This window comes from Schistocerca gregaria, chromosome X (assembly GCF_023897955.1).
Source record: "Schistocerca gregaria isolate iqSchGreg1 chromosome X, iqSchGreg1.2, whole genome shotgun sequence".
Taxonomy (NCBI): Eukaryota; Metazoa; Arthropoda; class Insecta; order Orthoptera; family Acrididae; genus Schistocerca; species Schistocerca gregaria.
The window spans coordinates 136,385,136-136,405,532 of record NC_064931.1 but is presented as its reverse complement, the minus strand read 5'-3'; the positions used below and the strand labels follow the sequence as shown (position 1 = coordinate 136,405,532).

Sequence of the window (20,397 nt, the reverse complement as noted above, 5' to 3'; positions counted from 1 at the left end):
CTCGATAAGATTTTCACCGCATCACTCTCCTACCATATATCGAAAACAAAATACCAGACGCATGCAGGCATCGAGCACATGTGACATGTGATCAACTGCACACCTCAGTTTAAGGTTTCATCACCTGTACCGTAGGACAATGATCGTATCCTGAAGACTATACTGTAAGTCGCAAGAGACGCACCCTGTCTCATTGTTTGAAACATTAATTTTTCTGCTCTAACACGCTTTGTACACCATCAGACATTTTATTTATTTTTCCCCGCCATGACGTTGAGGTCTGTGTCAGGTTCTAAACTGACATTAACACGCTCTCTCGCACAAAACTAGACCTCCCATGGTGACGCGATTGACATCAGCTGTTGATGTGAGTACGGTTACCCAAGATAGCGGGAGAATGCCACACCTCCCTGCCAAGCCCCCTTTTGCGGGAAGTTTGAATTTTGGAGGCGTGATAGGTCTGCTGGGACACCTCTAGACCTCACACGGTGTAAATAAATTTGTTACTGCTGTCACTATAACATACACTCGATGATTTTAAATAAATTTCAATTACAAGATAACGAAATTGGAATAGTCTTGCCGCGTTCAAGTGTTTTTCCAAACTGCAGTCCGAATCTGATTGCTATGCGTTCCATTTTGACTGATTCCTCATATCGCAGTCATGTACGTGATCACTGTTTCGGTGCTAGCATCCCCCAGAAGGTGTCGCCCCTCCACAAAACTTTTTCTCCGACTCGAACAAGTGTTGTCAGTCAATCATTATGTGGTAACCAACATCGTGTCAGTGGACAGAAAAGACTACGCCGATCTACTGAAATAATAAGCATTACAACTGATTATATGAACAATTTTACCAATTATAAATTAATTTCAGCACCGACCAATGATGTGAAGCATGTTTCCCAATTTCAGTATCATAGCTAAACCACCCCTTCTCCACTTCGCTAAGCCAGTGTGGCCGTGCGATTGTAGGCGCCTCAGTCCGGAACCGCTTGACCGCTGCGGTCGCAGGTTCGAATCCTGCCTCGGGCATGGATGTGTGTGATGTCCTTAGGTTAGTTAGGTTTAAGTAGTTCTAAGTTCTAGGCGACTGATGACCACAGATGTTAAGTCCCATAGTGCTGAGAGCCATTTGAACCATTTGAACCACTTCGCTAATCTGGATAGATGACTGTGCATTACATCCATTCATTGCTAATTCTCGAACACATAGACACCACTTTACATATTTCTAACACCTAGAGCATATTGTTTGATTTACGATCTATGTCTATGCTGATGGGAGTCACAGAACATTCGTGCAGTCTTATGCTAAAATTAGAGGCTGAAAGACCAGCCTCACACTATCATTGACCAACCCACCATGCAGCACTGGTAGCTATTTAATCTGTAGCCGACCAGAATTAGTCTGCTACATTTCACGTCTTGTGAATGGATGGAGCTCGCTGAGTCCTCGCCAATCCAAGTGTACAAAATTTCTCGAGATGCACCCATGTCCAGGAGGTTAGCACTCCTTATCTGCATATAGTGAAAGATTTGAAAGTATTGTGATCTAATAGCAGACGGTTAAGAAGAAGAAGAAGAAGAACTAGAAATGTGTGATTTTTTATGCGTGATGGAAATTCAGATGGCTGGAGTTAAAGGCATTCTTACGTAAATCAACCAAGCCATCAGTTTAAAACTATTATTCCAGAGTCTAGGACCAGTAGCTGGAAGGTACTGTTAAGAGAGAGAGAAAATAAACACACGCACTCCTATGGCTACAACGTTATCCACTTAAAACGGGCTATAATGTTAGATCGCGTAAGTTTCCAACCTATCGCTCGTATGGATTCTAGCCCTGTTAATATTCCAATGTAAGAAATATATTCCAAGCGCATGACATACATCCTTTTTTCCGGTTTCTCTAGGATAATCTATGTTATCGAAACGTAAAATGAAAAACCTATTTTCTTAAAACATTTGCTCCTTGTGATACGACCATAATAAAGCTTTCCAGAGATGTATAGTGACCACTGTTCACATCTGATCACAGTTCAGAAATTATACTATGAGTGCATCAACCTTATATATAAAATGACAATTACTAACGGGAAAAGCCTCTTACAATGAAACAGATAGACGCATAGCAGCAGGTTCTGACATCTGAAAATTGCAAGTCATTCTGCCACTAACTCTGTAAACAGCACATCTGTCAGGCAAATGTATACACGTGGGGTTTGGAGTGCCTCACAAGCCTCGTAATTTACGAGTTCTTTGGGTCTCGGCACATCAGTGTAATGTATTATTATTTAGGAGTAATTTCGAGGTCTGTAAACTGTGTATAGTGACCCTAAGCATGCTAGGGTGAGTGTTTTGCCATCATTTTTGATTTGATGTTTCTATGTCTAGTTGTTACATCTCCTGTTGAGCTCATTCGTCTGATCGCTCCTTATTCCCTTGTTGATGCCGGCCGCTGTGGCAGAGCGGTTCTGGGCGCTTCAGACCAGAACAACGCGCCTACTTTGGTCGCAGGTTCGAATCCTGCCTCGGGCATGGATGTGTGTGACGTCCTTAGGTTAGTTAGTTTTAAGTAGAATGGCAGATTAAAACTGTGTGCCAGGCTGAGACTTGAACTCGGGACCTTATCCTTTCGCGGGCAAGTGCTCTACTGTCTGAGCTACCCAGTCTGCCAGGAAGTTTCATATTAGCGCACACTCCGCTGCAGAGTGAAAACCTCATTCTGGAAACATCCCCAAGCTGTGGCTAAGCCATGTCTCTGCGATATCCTTTCTTCCAGGAGTTTGCAGAAGACCTTCTGCGAAGTTTGGAAAGTAGGAGATGAGGTACTGGTGGAAGTAAAGCTGTGAGGACGGGGCGTGAGTCGTGCTTGGGTAGCTCAGATGGTAGAGCACTTGCCCGCAAAATGCAAAGGTCCCGAGTTCGAGTCTCAGTCTGGCACAAAGTTTTAACCTGCCAGGAAGTTTCATATAGGTTTAAGTAGTTCTAAGACTAGGGGACTGATGACCTCAGATGTTAAGTCCCATACTGCTTAGAGCCATTTGGACCATTTAAACCCATGTTGATGCGTTGTCATTCCAGCTTACAGCTGATGTTGGACCATTTAAACCCATGTTGATGCGTTGTCATTCCAGCTTACAGCTGATGTTATTGTAATGTTTAATTTCGGCATCTGGCCGCCTTCATTGGTGTTTGGCGCAGCGAACACCAGCTTGGCCCATGATGTATGCTCCAGTGTCCACGTGTTTGTGTGATCTTGGAGCTTAACCTAATGGAGAACCCGATATGCACATGCTTAAAATGTTTTACAAAGAGAGGTGGAGGCAGCCCACGCTAGCCGTTACTTGGTAACTGACAGCCGGCTCCCGAGATCTGGGTCTAATCAAAGTGAAAAACAGTCTTAAGTGGAACTGGAATGATCCATCTCCTCCATGTTAATTTTAGCAAATAGAAGGAACATTTTTCTAAAACCATTAAACATATTGCTGTGAAATTTGGTTTACATGTTCAGTGAATATTTCTCTACAAAGTTATAATGCCACGTTAAGAAATACGTATTGGTTTTTGTTTTACAATTTTTTAAACATATGCTTATTTTTTCTCTAAAATTTTGCGTTTTTTCTTCTACAACTCTTGAATTATGCAATATCTTTCACAATTTGTTATAAAAATGAAGGAAAAGAAGTAAACAATATTGTGTATAAATTTCATTGATATACCGTTAGCAGTATTTTGAGGAAATGTTCCTCAAAGATGAAGATTTACGGGAAATGGCTTCCAAAGTTTTTTAATACATTCCTGCCCCATATGATGGATTATCAGCATCCTCTTCTTTTTCCAGTGTTAGTTTCCTTTTCACTGGTCTTTTCTTCCCTTTTGCTGCATGTTGTAGGCTTTTGTCTCTTCTTCCTGCACCTCTTAGTCTTTCTTCATCAATTAGGCACATTGTGGAAATGGTGGTGTGTCCTGGTTGGAAACCTAAACGATGCAGCACATCACATTTGATAATGTTTCCTTCATTATATGTTGCCACTGCATCATACACTCCAAAATGAAATGTTTTTATCCATACAAACACTCTTTTGGGAATCCTAATCCAAATTAAAGCCGTGCGCGATTACCGAGCGGTCTAAGGCACTGCAGTCATGGACAGTGCGTCTGGTCCCGGCGGAGATTGGAGTCCTCCCTCGGGCATGGGTGTGTGTGTTTGTCCTTAAGATAATTTAGGTTAAATAGTGTGTAAGCTTAGGGACTGATGACCTTAGCAGTTAAGTCCCATAAGATTTCACACACATTTGAACATTTTTTCCAAATTAAATTATTTACACTTTCATTTGGATTTTGTGTTTTCCCATGTAAACACTTTTCCAATAAACTTGACTGTGATAAATCTCTGAATATGGGCTTTATTACATCAATTACAGGTTTTGGCAAACAGTTTTTGTGGGCATATTCCTTTACCTGTCTGCTTTAGTTTGTGCAAGCGAGCCTCCATGTGCTTCTGCACATGTCCAATGCACTTCTGTTTTTTAATGTGAATTTCATTGTCATAAGGTTTGAGTTCCTCTACAGCTTTATACTCCTTAGAATCACCATCTCCTACATAGTTAGTCTATCGTACATTACACCAATCCTGAGATCTGGAAAAAATTGCATTCACTCCCTCTACTTCCATTGCTCCACTCATGCCATGAAAATTTGCTTCACAACTTTCACCATGTTCGTCCTTGGTATTGCCCTTACATCTGCAATGTTTTGAGAGAATAGCAACATCAGTTACTTTGCAACTGTCTCCACTGGTAGCTGTCACAACTCTATTTAGAGATATATGACCTGTACGTTGCCATGATCCATCTAAAGCAACAGTTAAATCTCTACAATTCTCATTATCTGTCACAGCTTCTTCCACTGCTTTCTTCATTGTTGCTTGAGCAATATCTTCAGCAGAAGATCCCACCAATTCATTATAAAATCCAGACTTGGTTGGTGGTTCTGGCAAGTTCATAATTCCACATAAAATAGTCCCCGCAGCACTGCCCTTGCCAATGCAATGCAAGCCATACACTAGTCTAACATTTGTATCATACACCTTCTTTCCACTATTACCACTATGAGGAAACCTTAGAATTAGAAAAAGAAACTTCTGCAGAACATTTGTTACACTTCAATAACATTTTACATGCCAAACCAATGTATGAAGTTATTTTCAATTCCACTCTTCATTCTTTGCAAACTTTGCGTAATACGTTATGTTCCAAAATATTAGAGAGCAGGTAAATGTTAATTATTTCATTCACATCATTACTGTCACTTTCATAGTTTTCAAATTTTTATTTGCCATCACAAAGTTTCTTGCTGGAAGAGGTTCTATCACATTCATTTGGAGCCAGCTGGGTAGCCAAACAGTTCTAGGCACTACAGTCTGGAACCACGAGACTGCTATGGTCACAGGTTCAAATCCTGCCTTGGGCATGGATGTGTGTGATGTCCTTAGGTTAGTTAGGTTTAAATAGTTCTAAGTTCTAAGGGACTGATGACCTTAGAAGTTCAGTCCCATAGTGTTCAGAGTCATTTGAACTATTTTTGAACATTCATTCGGAGCAGTCGCTGAAGCAGTCTGAGCAGCATTTCCCTTCAAAACAACAAAAGATTTCTTCTTCCACTCATTGTGCCTTTTCTTAAACACTCGATTGCTGAAACGGGGCATATTGATATCCACAAACCAAATACATAAAACAGGTATGTGCAAAATTCGTCAAATATGCAAAATTGAACAGCTAAACAACACAAAGCAAACTCCAGAAGTCAACGTACATGGTATAGCGTTTATGTTTACCGATATGAACGGTCACTTGCCACAGAGATAAAGCCATACAACATTGGAAAACAAAATACTGTCTAATTCTGCAAAGATACCCTGCTTGCAGTCAGCGAGTGGCGCTGTCAAAGGTGACACACGAAGCCTCTACAACTGTTTACGCAGCGTGTCAACTTTGCAGTGATAAAAAACACACCTAGAATGGTGAAACCTGATTTGTTTTATTCAGAAAACTCTAAATAATTTTATAATGGAAAAAACCAAAAAGGTTAATTTTGTCATAATCATCATTCCGGCTCCCCTTAATTGGTAGAGAATCAGAGAAACCTATATTGAACAACTCATTTTAAGGCTCATTTTGATTTGTCAATGAAAATTTGGTAAATAGTAGTTTCACTTTTGCTGACATATATGATGGTATCTTCTAGACATATATCCATACTGTAAAATTTTAGCAGATTAATCAGTTTCTGCCCTTTTGTACAGTTGTCCGTAAAAGTAACATTGAAATCTCTAACTATAATTGTGTATTTTGATTGACTGCTTAGACAGTTCAGAAGGCTTTACAAATTATCAGAGAACAACTTAAAATTTTCAGATAGTGACCTATATTTACATGCAGTTGTACTGCATACATCTGTCTGGGTCATCCTCTGCTAGGTGCCGGAGTAGCTGAATTTCGAGTGGATGCCATTGATAAGAATGAAGGATTCATATGATCAATGACTGATTCCACATTATGCTGACAAATGTTGTATGCTGCAATGTGGGATTTTCATGAAGGACACCAAAACCATTCTTGAGGTTGTCTCATCAGTAGCACTTTTAGGATGTCCACTCTGTGCTTTGTCAGACACCAGTCCTAATTTCTCGGAATTTGGAAATTAAGCACCTGACAGTGTTGTGTGAAACTTCAGGTCTTTCTGGGTGCCAAGTCCTAAAATCTGCTGCTATGACTAGTAAAAGCCCTAGGCAGTTACCTGCAACAAAAATGAAGTGTTGTAACTTTTGAGCCATACCTGCTATTCCAGATCTGTTTACAGGAATGTACTTGTCAGAAAATGCTGATAATATTTAATATACCACACGCCCCATTTTCCACATAAGAAAATGGACTTAGATTCAAGATGGCACCCATGTATTGTATGTACTGTATAAGATAGACCACCTCACTCATACTGTACTGGAACATTCAGGTTTCTTCATTCCTGCAGGATTTTTGACATAACAGGATACACTGCAAATTTCAGCTCACCCTGTAGAATATAGGATTGGAAAGCCTCGAAGTCACGATCATAAATAAATTTTTATTTTTATAATCTATTGTTATTACTTACTACTAGCATTATGACAAAAATTGTCTACTGTTATTTGGACCTCAGTTATGGTCTATAATGTTTTATGTTAACAGTGTTTCTAATACTTTTGTTTGTTATGAGGACATGTAGTTTACTGTTTAAATATGTTGAGCCTTTGTAAATTAGCAGTTTGGTAGAATATTACATAAAACTGGACTGTGTGGTTTATATAACATTACAAGGCTGTGAAGATGGGTCATGTGCAGCTGAACCTAGTACTCAAAATAAAAATTTATTTTCGATCTTGACTTCGAGGAATTCAGTCCTCAATATAAAACTTATGACATGTTGCTTGTCTTGAATTTTGACAAAGTCAGCAAAAGTGAGTACTCAGTTTCCTTTGGATTGCTGAAGATTGTCTAGAACTGACACCAAGTGGTCACAGGACACTCTGTTGTTGACATAAGTCATTACAGTGAAGCCTGTGGTTCTATGGAATCAACACAGTAATAAGGATCAATGTAGAGACATGACAGAATGTGAGAAATGAGCAATTGTGTTTCGATCTCCCCATTATCACTTCATGAATAAAGTTGCCTGATTTTTTGTTGTATTATTGCAGACTGTCCAACACGTGTACGAGGAATGGTGTATTACATGCTGTCATGTAACACTGCATGAGAACATTGGTCATAAAGAACCCTAACCAACAGAGACAGGAGTCCAAGTGTCTTGCCTTGTCATTAACATTCCATTTCAAATCTAACAGGAATTGTTGCTGTTGGTGAATGTATTGCAGTCTTGGCTAGTTTCAGATAAAACCTTATGAATGGAATGGCATGCAATGGCCATTTTTAGTTGAAGTACCTTATAAAAGGCCATTGTTCACAGCAGCATACAAATATACACATATCTGTGAGTAAAAAACACTGATAATGGATAGGAATTGACTGAAGGCATGCAGTGTATTCCAGAGAGTTACTTTTGCTTCTTTTCAAATTAAGCCAGACACTGGTTACACCAACAGCCTACTCAGGCTTTTAACCCATGGTGTAGTTCAAGTGAGAGCTTGTTACAATGTTTTGGAAGTGTTTTTGTACCAAACCTCATTCGGGTTACATGAGCATGAACCTGAACATTTATTTAAACATTCTTTGTGACCAATTATTTCTCACTCTTCTGTATCTTCCTGATGATTGTTAGCTTATGTTACCAACTTCCAAGATAACAACAAGCTATTTTGCAGGGCTCCATGCATATATTACTGATTTGACAAATACTTAGATCCCATATCATATTTCAGTTGTCTTTCTGAATCATATAACAAATGTTTTGGACTATTTGGAAAAGTCAGTACAAAATTTTAGTCAACATCCCCACAATTTTAGGAGTACAGAATCAGATGATCAATGGGTGGCTTCAGCTGTGTATGATATGAAACCTGTGTACTCTCTTCATTGCTGAATTGAGGCCCTATGAAGGCAACAGGTGGTAAGACTGTTACGTCTCCAGGTTGTGATTAATTTTTTTTTTTGTTTGCTATGCTTATCTTCTTTTTATCCCTTCTACAAACACAATGGGTGCAGTATTAAAGGTTCTCAGAGTCTTCTTGTTAGTTTATTCATAAATATTAATCTTGAGCACATGTCACTCTATAATTCACAATGTTTGATCAGACAAACATCTACAGCTCAGGAACATATTAATAAATTACAAGAATCTCCTTCAGTTGCCATAATTTCTTGTTTATTGCATGACTGGTTTTGAAACCTAAAACTTCACCTTTGGGTGCCACCAAATTATTATGGAAACATTAATGTGTTGTGTTCAAGCCAGTCACTCATGGGGGTCACACACACACACACACACACACACACACACACACACACCAAAAAGTGCATGGGAGCATAAAGTCATCAACTGCAGTGCTTATCTCAACAGCACAACATGGAAGCTTCCGTAATTATTTGGTGGCAGATGAAGATGAAGCTTTAGGCTTAAAAACTGGTCATGCATTAAATAAGAAATTACTGGCAACTGAAATGGATTTTTTGTTTTATTAATACATAATTTACTATAACTGTTTGTGTATTTATATGTGAAGTCAGATATTTATGAATAATGAGCAAAACATGATCACAAACTTGTTTACAGATTTTATGTCTTCCACTGATCATCCTGTTGTTCCATCTCGCTGATCACATCATTGGCTTTCCACTGTGCTTACTTGCATTGGGACACATCATATGAAAAAGAAAAAGAGGTATCACATCGAGTGCTCAAAGAATGTGTGGGAAAGTTGGGCACATCTCAGATGTACCATACACCATTTTGTATTAGTGTGCACAAATTAAATAATTGGCAATTAACAAGTATGACATTTTTGTACCTCCTTCCATGTTGAATATGTGTGATATAGTGGTGGTTTGAAATGGTATGGAGGAATGCGTAGCTAATTATGATTGATGTTAACCTTCAACACTATTGCCTTCAGAGTAAGCTATCATTGGCAAGCAACATGCCATGTACACACATGGCAGTTCTTAACTTTTTACAGAGAGACACCATCCCACCATGTTTCAAACACACCTCTTTGTGGTAAAATGCCAGCCCTAAATTAGTTATGGTGAATGATGGGATGGTCCGTTAAGAAGGAAAAGGTTGATTCCTTCATTAGAATGATGTTAAATGCTAATCATTCTCAGTACTTTATTATACTGTTGTCAGTTAACTTCACCCACACAAAACAAATGTTAGTTTGTAATCTGACATTGACATCTGTTAGCATCCTAGTATCAGCAGGGATCAGGAATTGAATACCTTTTCTATCCACTCAGGCATCTTTTACAGAATATCAGGATTTAATAACAGTACCTGCACTGCCTGTAGGTAATAATGGTGTTTTATGGGAACATGTTGTATCATCAGTGTTCCATTCTTTGATGTCTTATATATTAGTAGCATAGTTTTTTTACAAAGGATATTCTTAATACATCGAGGAACCGAAACCTTATGACTACCTGCTTAATAATGTGATTCCCCTTCTTTGGAATGATATATACCACTGATTCTGCATATGAGGGATCCAACAGTTTGTTGGTAGGTTTGTGGAGGTATGTGTCATTAGGTGTCTGTGCACAGGTACGTACATCATGATAGCACCGATGAAGACCTGGATGGGTTCCATAGGATTTACATCAGTGAAGTGTATTCCTTAGACAAAGACATTGAAATAGCTGGGGTAGTACTTGCTGACCTAAATATGTATATAATGTGTGTATAGATCACCTAGTGGTAACTTTTCAGTCTTCCTCAGAAACTTTGCACTATTGCTAGAAAAAGCTTGTCACAACAACTAAAAAAATATAATAATATGTGGTGATCTCAACATTGATTTCCTTGAAAAATCTACTCGAAGGTCCCAATTTTTAAATTTAATGATGTCATTCAACTTAAATATGAAAGTTATATATTGCACTGTAAAAATTATAGATGTTGGTTTTTCAGATCACAGTGCACTAACAATATATTTTAATCCACCACTCAATGTACTCGTAACAGGAGAAACAGTTATTAAATGTAGAAGTTATAGTGATATCAACATAAACAACTTTGTACTTACAAGGGAACCTCCCCATCACACCCTCCTCAGATTTAGTTATAAGTTGGCACAGTGGATAGGCCTTGAAAAACTGAACACAGATCAACTGAGAAAACAGGAAGAAGTTGTGTGGAACTAAGAAAAAAAAAAAAGAAAAAAAGAAAAATATACAAACTGAGTAGTCCATGCGCTAGATAGGCAACAACAAGGAGCGGCTGAACTCAGGAGCGCCATGGTCCTGTGGTTAGCGTGAGCAGATACAGAACGAGAGGTCCTTGGTTCAAGTCATACCTCGAGAGAGAAGTTTACTTCCTTATTTTCGCAAAGTTATGATCTGTCCGTTCGTTCACTGACGTTACTGGTCACTGTAATAAGTTTAGTGTCTGTGTTTTGCAGCCGTGCGATTAGTAGACAAAAGGACGTGCCTCTCCAATGGGAACCAAAAATATTTGATCGCAAGGTCATAGGTCAACCGATTTCCCCACAGGAAAACGCGTCTGATATATTCGGAGTAGGTATTAAAGTCCATGGAGAAGAAATAAAAACGTTGAGGTTCGCCGATGACATTGTAATTCTGTCAGAGACAGTAAAGGACCTGGAAGAGCACTTGAACAGAATGGACAGTGTCTTGAAGGGAGGATATAAGATGAACATCAATAAAAGCAAAACGAGGATAATGGAATGTAGTCGAATTAAGTCGGGTGATGCTGAGGGAATTTGATTAGGAAATGAGACACTTAAAGTAGTAAAGGAGTTTTTCGACTTAGGGAGCAAAATAACTGATGATGGTCGAAGTAGAGAGGATATAAAATGTAGACTGGCAATGGAAAGGAAAGCGTTTCTGAAAAAGAGAAATTTATTAACATCGAGTATAGATTTAAGTGTCAGGAAGTCGTTTCTGAAGGTATTTGTATGGAGTGTAGCCATGTATGGAAGTGAAACATGGACGATAGATATATAGTTTGGACAAGAAGAGAATAGAAGCTTTCAAAATGTGGTGCTACAGAAGAATGCTGAAGATTAGATGGGTAGATCACATAACTATTGAGGAGGTATTGAATAAAATTGGGGAGAAGAGGAGTTTGTGGCACAACTTGACAAGGAGAAGGGACCGGTTGGTAGGACATGTTCTGAGGCATCAAGGGATTACAAATTTAGCATTGGAGGGCAGTGTGGAGGGTAAAAATCGTAGAGGGAGACCAAGAGATGAATACACTAAGCAGATTCAGAAGGATGTAGGTTGCAGTAAGTACTGGGAGATGAAGAAGCTTGCACAGGATAGAGTAGCATAGAGAGCTGCATCAAACCAGTCTCAGGATTGAAGACGACAACAACAACAACAACATATTCTATACAATGCTGGTGATGGCATGTGCATCACATGACAGGGATATGTTTTTTAGGTGTAGCATCCCCATTCTATGGCGCAGTTACCTCTCATCAGACGGACGGAAGGACAGATAATAATTGTTTTAAAATAAAAAATTAAACTTTTCACTCAAGGGAAGACTTGAACCAAGGACCTCTCGTTCCATAGCTGCTCACACTAACCACAAGACCATGGCGTTCCTGAGTTCAGCCGCTCCTTGTTGCTGTCTATCTTGCGCATGGACTACTGAGTTTGTATATTTTGATTATTTTTTCATAGTTCCACACAACTTCCTGTTTTCTCGATTGATTTGTGTTCAGTTTTTCATGGCCTATTCACTGTGCCAACTTATAACTAAATCTGAGGGGGGGGGGGGGGAGAGAGATGGGGAGGTTTCCTTGTTAGCTTAGAGAAAGAAGACTGGCAAAGTGTATTTACTTCCTCAACAACAAATGAAAGAGATGACAATTTTCTGCAGATATTTGAATATTACTTTAATTGCCATTGTCCAGAGAAAACAGACTATCACTAACAAAAAACAGAATGCTTGGGTCACAAAAGGTATTAAAACTCCATCAGAAAAGATGAGGCTGCTGCACAGACTTAGCAAATTGGACAGACTGAAGAGTTCAGGGTATGCTATAAAAATTACAAAGAAAACATACAGGAGAGTTATCAAATGGGCTAAAAAGGCTCATAATGATAAAACAATTAGGTGCTCTTCCAACAAATATAAGACCATCTGGGGTATAGTAAATGAACAGACTGGTAGAAAGTTAACGATAAAGGATAAAATCACACTAAATATAGAAGGACAAAAGACTGAAAATGCACATAAAATTGCCAATAAATCCAACAGCTATTTTTCAAAAATTTCCACAAATCTCGTAACCAACTCTTCAAATACTGTTCACTCTCCTCCCACAAATCTCCTGACTAACTCTCCAAACACTGCACGCTCTTGTCACAAAAATAATACTCCTCTAAACTCCTTTTTCCTATCTGCTACAACACCATATGAAATTGAAGATATTATTAAAAAAAGATTTATTCTGCAGGGCATGATCTGGTACCCTGCTTCTTACTTCTTAAGTGTTCAAATTACATCAGTGGACCCCTGTCAAATATCATAAATATCTCATTTCTAAAGGGAACATTTGCAAACCAGCTAAAACTTGCTAAAATTATACCTCTCTACAAGAAGGGAGAGAAAACGGACATGGAAAACTATAGGTCAATTGCTATACTATCTGCCTTCTCAAAAATATTTGAATACTGTATGTTAATTATATTACAAATATGTTTATATTCTAGTGACATAATCACATCTTCCCAATATAGATTCCAGAAAAATAGGTCCAACACACATGCTCTGTATGCATTTCTAGAAAAGTGCTGAAGTTTCGTTGACCATAAACAACCTGCTGTCGGTGTATTTCTTGATCAGTCCAGGGCCTTTGACATGGTCGACCACAAGCTGCTGCTTTTGAAACTCTATTATAAGTATGAGATTAGAGGTGTAGCCCAAAATTGGTTCCATAGCTACCTTAGTCAAAGAAATCAATATGTAGAAATAAGAAAATCAGAGTCATTCAGGCACTGCAGGTCAGATATACTACATACAACAAATGGCGTGCCTCAGGGATCTGTCCTTGGCCCTTTTCTTTTCATACTGTTCATAAATGATCTCCCAGAACACGTACCAAATGCCAGCTCCTTTCTGTATGCGAACGACACAAATATCCTGATAACCAGTAGGGGTGACACATTGCAAGATGCAGTTAATGAAACTACTTGCCATTTACAATCGTGGTTTGAAGCAAATAGACTACTCATAAATACTAAAAAAACTGTAAGTATGAACTTCCATACTAGACAAAATCTAACCATCTTCAATGCAGTTATAGTTATCAGCAAAGATGACATTACGAACAGGCAGGACACCAAATTTCTTGGACTTACAATCAGTAACACACTAAATTGGAAACCACATACTGAGGCATTGTCACAAAAGCTTAGTAAAACCTGCTATCTATTATGATCATTAAAAAGACACAGCCAGTGTAGATACCTTGAAGCTGGTGTACCATGCCCTGTTTGAGTCTGTCTTGAGCTATGGCCTAATCTTATGGGGAAAGAGCTCTGATTCTCTCACAATTTAAGTTACAAAAAATAAGTAGTAAGAATAATGAAATGTAAAAAACTAACTGAACACTGTAAACCACTATTTCAACAGCTAAAAATCCTGCCACTGCCATTCCTCTATATATTGGAACTAGCTTGTTTTACAGTACAGCACTTGGATGCCCTTGACAGAAATGCAGACTGCCACACACAACACCAGAAACAAAATGCAGTTACAAATTATAGCCCACAACACAAAATTATATGGGAATGGGGTTAAATGTATGGGCATTAAAATATACAACCACCTCCCAAAAGACATAAAAACAAGCAAAAACCCAAAAAATAATGAGAATTAAATTAAAAGAATTGCTACTAAATCACTGTTTCTATTGTGTGCATGAATTTCTTGAAACAAAATTCTAATTACTTGCAATAAGCTGTTTATTCGGTTGTATATGTTTCTGCTCAGTAAGATAATTTAATTATTGTATCTTATCTATATTCTGCCTGTATCTCATATATGTATTCTGCTATGTGAAGTATGTGCCACAATATTTTAATTATTTGTAATAAGCTATATATTTACATGTAGATATTTCTACTTAGTAAGATAATTTAATTATTGTTTGTTTACTCATATTCTGTCTGTATCTCTTATATGTATTCTGCTATGTGCAGTATGCACCGCCGTCATCTCTCATCATACACCACTTTTTTTATATTTTGTCTATATATCCTATATGAATTGTGCTATGTGAGTTGTGTACCACTTCTCTCATCTCTCGTCATATACCGTCTTAAAATAATTTTTCAAATTGACTTTTCCTATATCATGATGTGCTTTGCTGTACAAATTGTATGATCTACAGGACAAATAATAAATCAAATCTGTGGAATATGGTTACGGAGACATCAACTTGAATTCAGTATAATGCTCCTCAGACCACAGTAGCGTGGTTCTGGCTCTGGGATATGGATAATTATACTGCTGAAAGATGACATCACCATCAGGGAAGGTGTCAAGCATGAAGGGACACAGGTTGCTCATAGCTCTCAGCTTGTCTTTGATTACTATCACAAGTCCCATGCAAATGCAGGAGAATGTCTCCCATATCATAATACTGCTCCTACCAGCCTGGGTCTGTGATATGCTGCTCATTTTGAGCCACCTGTTCACCTTGAAGACAGCATTTGTGGTGACAACCTACAACAAAGTGTAGAAAAAGTGTGTTTCACCCAAAGAGCTGACATGTTTCCATTACTTGATGGTTGAATCCTAATGGGCCCGTGCACACTGCAGTTGTAATTGACAGTGTCATTGGGTCAACAGGTGAACATGTAGGAATGGTCTGCTGCAGAGCTCCATGTTCAACAATGCACAAAGAATGGTGTGCTCCAAAACACTTGAGGCTGCACCAGCATTGTGATCCTTCAGCAAAGGTAACACAGATCACCATCTATCCTGCTTTACAGAGCAGGCAAGCCTCCAAACCCCACAGGACTCATTTTAAATTTTGATAAAACACAGTATATACAGTTCTGTACAGTAAATGGCACAACTCCAGTAATAAATATAGACTTTGAACAGAAGTCTGTAGCTAAGGTAGAATTTTCAAAATTTTTGGGTGTGTCCATTGATAAGAGGTTAAACTGGAAGCAACATATTGATGGTCTGCTGAAACGTCTGAGTTCAGCTACGTATGCTATTAGGGTTATTGCAAATTTTGGTGACAAGAATCTCAGTAAATTAGCTTACTATGCCTACTTTCATTAACTACTTTCGTATGACATCATATTCTGGGGTAATTCATCATTGAGTGGAAAAGTATTCATTGCTCAAAAATGTGTAATCAGAATAATTGCTGGAGCCCACCCATAGTCATCCTGCAGACATCTATTTAAGGATCTAGGATCCTCACAGTATATATATTCACTTATGAAATTTTTTGTTAATAATCCAACCCAGTTCAAAAGTAATAGCAGTGTGCATAGCTATAACACCAGGAGAAATGATGATCTTCACTATGCAGGGTTAAATCTGACCTTGGCTCAGAAAGGGGTAAATTATGCTGCCACAAAAGTCTTTGGTCACCTACCAAACAGCATCATAAGCCTGACAGATAGCCAACCAACATTTAAAAATAAATTAAAAGAATTTCTAGATGACAACTCCTTCTACTCATTGGCTGAATTTTTAGATATAAATTAAGGGAGGGAAAAAAAAGAAAAAGAAAAAAAAAGAAAAGAAAACCTAACTTAAACATTAGTGTCATGCAATATTTTGTGTAATGTAATATCTTGTTCAGACATTTTTTATTTACCTGACATGTTCCACATCATTACAAAGTGTCATATGCATGAGCTGTGGAACAAGTATTAATCTAATCTAATCTAATCTAATCCACATTCTGTGAAGAGTCATGGACGTCCAACCATTTACCACCTAGTGATGGTTTCACTGTTCTTCTACCTCTTTCTGTAGATGCCCAAAACAGTAGCATGTGAACGTTCATTCAGCTTTGCTGTTTTCAAGACACTTGTTCACAGGCTGTGTGTAATAATAATCTGCTCTTTGTCAAAGTCACTTACCTCAATGGATTTCTCCATTTGCAGCACATATCTTTGCTAGAATGCCCCCCCCCCCTCCCTTCCCATCTGTGTCTGCTCCATTTACATACTTTTGTTACAGCATCACATGCCCTCAGTGCCACCAAACAGCATTCAATATCACAGGTGGACAGTGGTCATAACGTTTTGGCTTATCAGTGTATAAAAGAATAATATAGTTGCAGGACTAAAACATTATAAATCAGGAAGTTTTGGCAGGCTATGAATAACACATTCTTAAAATGTGTACTTTTTCCTGCCTATTTTAAGTTAACTTCGTCTATTCAGCAGAATATTTTGAACAGCTGGTTATATAATTTTAGTACATTTTCAAAAATTTTCTATCAGTGGATGCAGAAGTTTCAGTGTGATACATCCCTACTTTTTGTGAGAATATTTTACAGTCCTGATGTTTTACCACGTTACCAAAGGAGATGCAACACAAGACCAGTTTGTACCCGTAATGGAGATAACCAGTTCCTAGCCCCTGTGTAGACAGTTTTTCTGTGGTAGTGCTATACCATACTGGTCAAATAATAGGATGTTTCATGAAGCACAACAATGGCTTTTCTGTTGTTGAAGAACTGAGTTAGTGTTTATTACCTGAATATTGTGTTGTGTGTTGGTTACTCAACTTTGGATAACAAGAAATGCTTATTCACAGTTAGCATTACAGTATTTCAGATCTGTTTATTGTGGCATTTCATTATGGTATTGAAGTGTGTGTTGTACTTTGATGTTCATTTTGTCCATAACTCAAAACAAATTCATTTTTAGGCAATTGTGTAATTTCATATTGTGGATTCAATGTTCACTGTTCACTGTTAATTAGTTGATATTTATATTGGCTGTGAGTGTACATAAGTGGTATCATGTAACTGCCTATGAAATAGACATGGCTTAAACAATAGACCTGGTTAATAACATGGACAACCCATTTGTTACTAATGTTTACAAGTATAGAGTCACTCCATGTCTAACTACTGGGGGAGGGGACCAAAGAAAGTGCCATTATTCATGGTATGCTTGTTTAACCAATAATCTTTGTTGAGAAATAGCCTCAAGTGCAGAAACAGTAACAAGGGACAGTTTTCTTCACATTCATAGAATGTCTGGTGGAATCTAAGAGGTAATCTCAAGAACACAACACGATGAAGGTATCTGCATATCAAGGTTATGGGTAATACTGTTTCACATGGTATGTAAAGACTGATAAGTGACATTATTGCATTGGAGGCTTTTGTGGGACAGGAATTTAAATTGAGTAGTATTCAGTCAATTTAGTTCTGCTTTAAGCTTTCGTAGCACTGTAATTGCTGTTGTCTTTGAGGCAGTGTTCTTGAGTCACCATTGTATTCAAATTTCAGGTGCAACGACTGGAACAGGAAATTTCAAGATTACATGCAAGTTTTGCTAAACTGCAGCAAGCTTTATATGGTCTAATAGAACGAGAAGGGTTGCTAAGTAAGTTCACATTGTTTCTCCCCAATCACAGTAGCAATTTTTGTTGTTGTTCTTTCTTTTCCTTTTTTTGTCTCTTTTAAATGTAGGATTTCATGGTTTTCCATATGAAACAAACAGTTTATGTTCTCTGTTGGCTCTGTAACCACTCTGCCAAATAGTGGAGAAATTGTGTACATACAGTTTTTTTACAAATACTGCCTGTTCTAAATGGGAACAATTATTGTAGCCAACTGCATGCCATAAATATACGAGTGCTAAACTACTAAAACAGAGATAGTGGTTAAGAAAGTATTTCCAATGTTTGTCTTTAGTGTATTCCATTATACTCTAGATACAGTAACTTAAAATTTCCATGATACTGATCAAGCATTAGACCAGATTTCCTACATGACTGGCATTATTAATTTATATTTGACTTAGTGTCACTTTCATTTATTTCCGACTCTGTTACCAATTTGTTGCTGTTCAGGTCAGAACAGTGAGTTGCAACTTGAAGTTGACAGACAGCAAAAGGAATGTATTCAGTTGTATAGTGTTCTAACAAACCAAACCCAAGATTTGAAGAAGGTTGCTAGTAACAACTATGGAAGTCATGTACACCTAATAAATGAGGTTGTGGAGCCAATGCTGGCATTTGAAGGTCAAAACAAGATAAATAGGTGAGTCTAGAAATGCAGTACTATATCTTATTTTTGTTAAGTACAACTGGAAATCACTAACTCTCTACGCTGTAAATTCATGTAGGCAGTTGGAAGATGAATTGCAGCAAGAGGGAAAAAAGTGGCAAGCAGAAAGGGAACAACTTCAACAAGAAAATGAGAAACTCAAAGAGGAAAATGATAATCAATGCAATTTTTTGTCTATGAACTTAACCAGATGTCCACAAACTCAAACTGAGGCTTTTATGCAAAATGAAATTAGAAGACTAACTTCTGAAAAGTTGGTGAGTGCTACTTCAGATCATATTCAGATTTAAAGTGTTTCATCAAAACATCTAATAACATCTACAGAATATTTCACAAAGAAACAGCCATATATGGACAGATTATATGGACTGTTGTAATGGGGAAACAATGCACTATTTTATGCTCAGGACCAGTTCAAGAACATTTTTGCACACAAATGACTCATCGTTTGGCACCTCCCCTTCACTTTCTTGTAATTGCTACTGTCCACGATGGAGAAGTCTAATCAGAAAATTTGAGAGGAGTAAGATTTACAATGAACTTTCTACTTATCTTTTCTCACACAGTTGGCTCTAGTTCTTCATGTCATGGGATCTGACTCTTGAAGCTGAAATTCTCACATTTTAGGTTCCCATAGTTCAATTGATCTAAAAAATTTTGAAGAATGTCTTTGCAGAATTTTTGTAATCATAATTTACTGTCTCAGATTTTACTGCATCACACTGTCTTTTGAATTTTCACATTAACAAACTCAAAATTACACTGTTTGTCCAAAATACAAATATTTGTCTGATAACATCAGAAGCATGCTTACCACTACTTCACTCTGTGGCAATAAAAATATTCCAAAATGTTTACAATGTTTCTGGAAAAATGAATTTCTATTAGTTTAGAGTTTTATTTTATAAATGAATCTAGAAATAAACATAATAAAGCACTATATTGCATAATTCATAATAGAAATTTTAGGTGTGCCAAATAATTTGTAATTTTGTATGTTTCTAAAAAAAAATAATTGTTCATTCAGAGTTAGTACATATCGATTTAACAAAGAAAATAAAGTCATTTCTTTCCATAAATTTTAGCTTGAAATATAACATATTGTGTATAAAATTATATGAAATTTTTGAGGAAAAACAGCTGAGTTAATACTGACCTGCCCAAAATTTTAAAAATATTTCTGGTATCAACTATGACTGCTGAGGAAAAGTAAAGCTAGAGGAGGATGTCCCTTTACAATATCTCCCTCACAAAATATGGAAACAATGTGTTTACAATATTTTGTGACCTACTATAGGGTTTGCCAAACGTTGTACAGAATGATGCCAAAAGGTTGACTACAGATGTCTAAAAGTATCTGGTACATAACATATTACAGAAAACGTAAGAAAAATATCTACTTTACAAGTCATAATTTATACATA

At 37.5% G+C, this 20,397-nt stretch overlaps 1 protein-coding gene across 2 annotated transcripts in view; it reads left to right on the top strand.

Moving 5' to 3' along the window:
* The window catches only part of LOC126298575 (unconventional myosin-Va-like), a 150,193-nt gene that overhangs the window by 53,258 nt on the left and 76,538 nt on the right, over positions 1-20,397 (top strand). For both annotated transcript variants that reach the window (XM_049989945.1, XM_049989946.1), the window contains exons 2-4: positions 18,191-18,287; positions 18,757-18,946; positions 19,032-19,230. In XM_049989945.1, the coding sequence (XP_049845902.1) occupies positions 18,191-18,287; positions 18,757-18,946; positions 19,032-19,230 (486 nt within the window). The remainder of the gene's footprint in view (positions 1-18,190; positions 18,288-18,756; positions 18,947-19,031; positions 19,231-20,397) is intronic.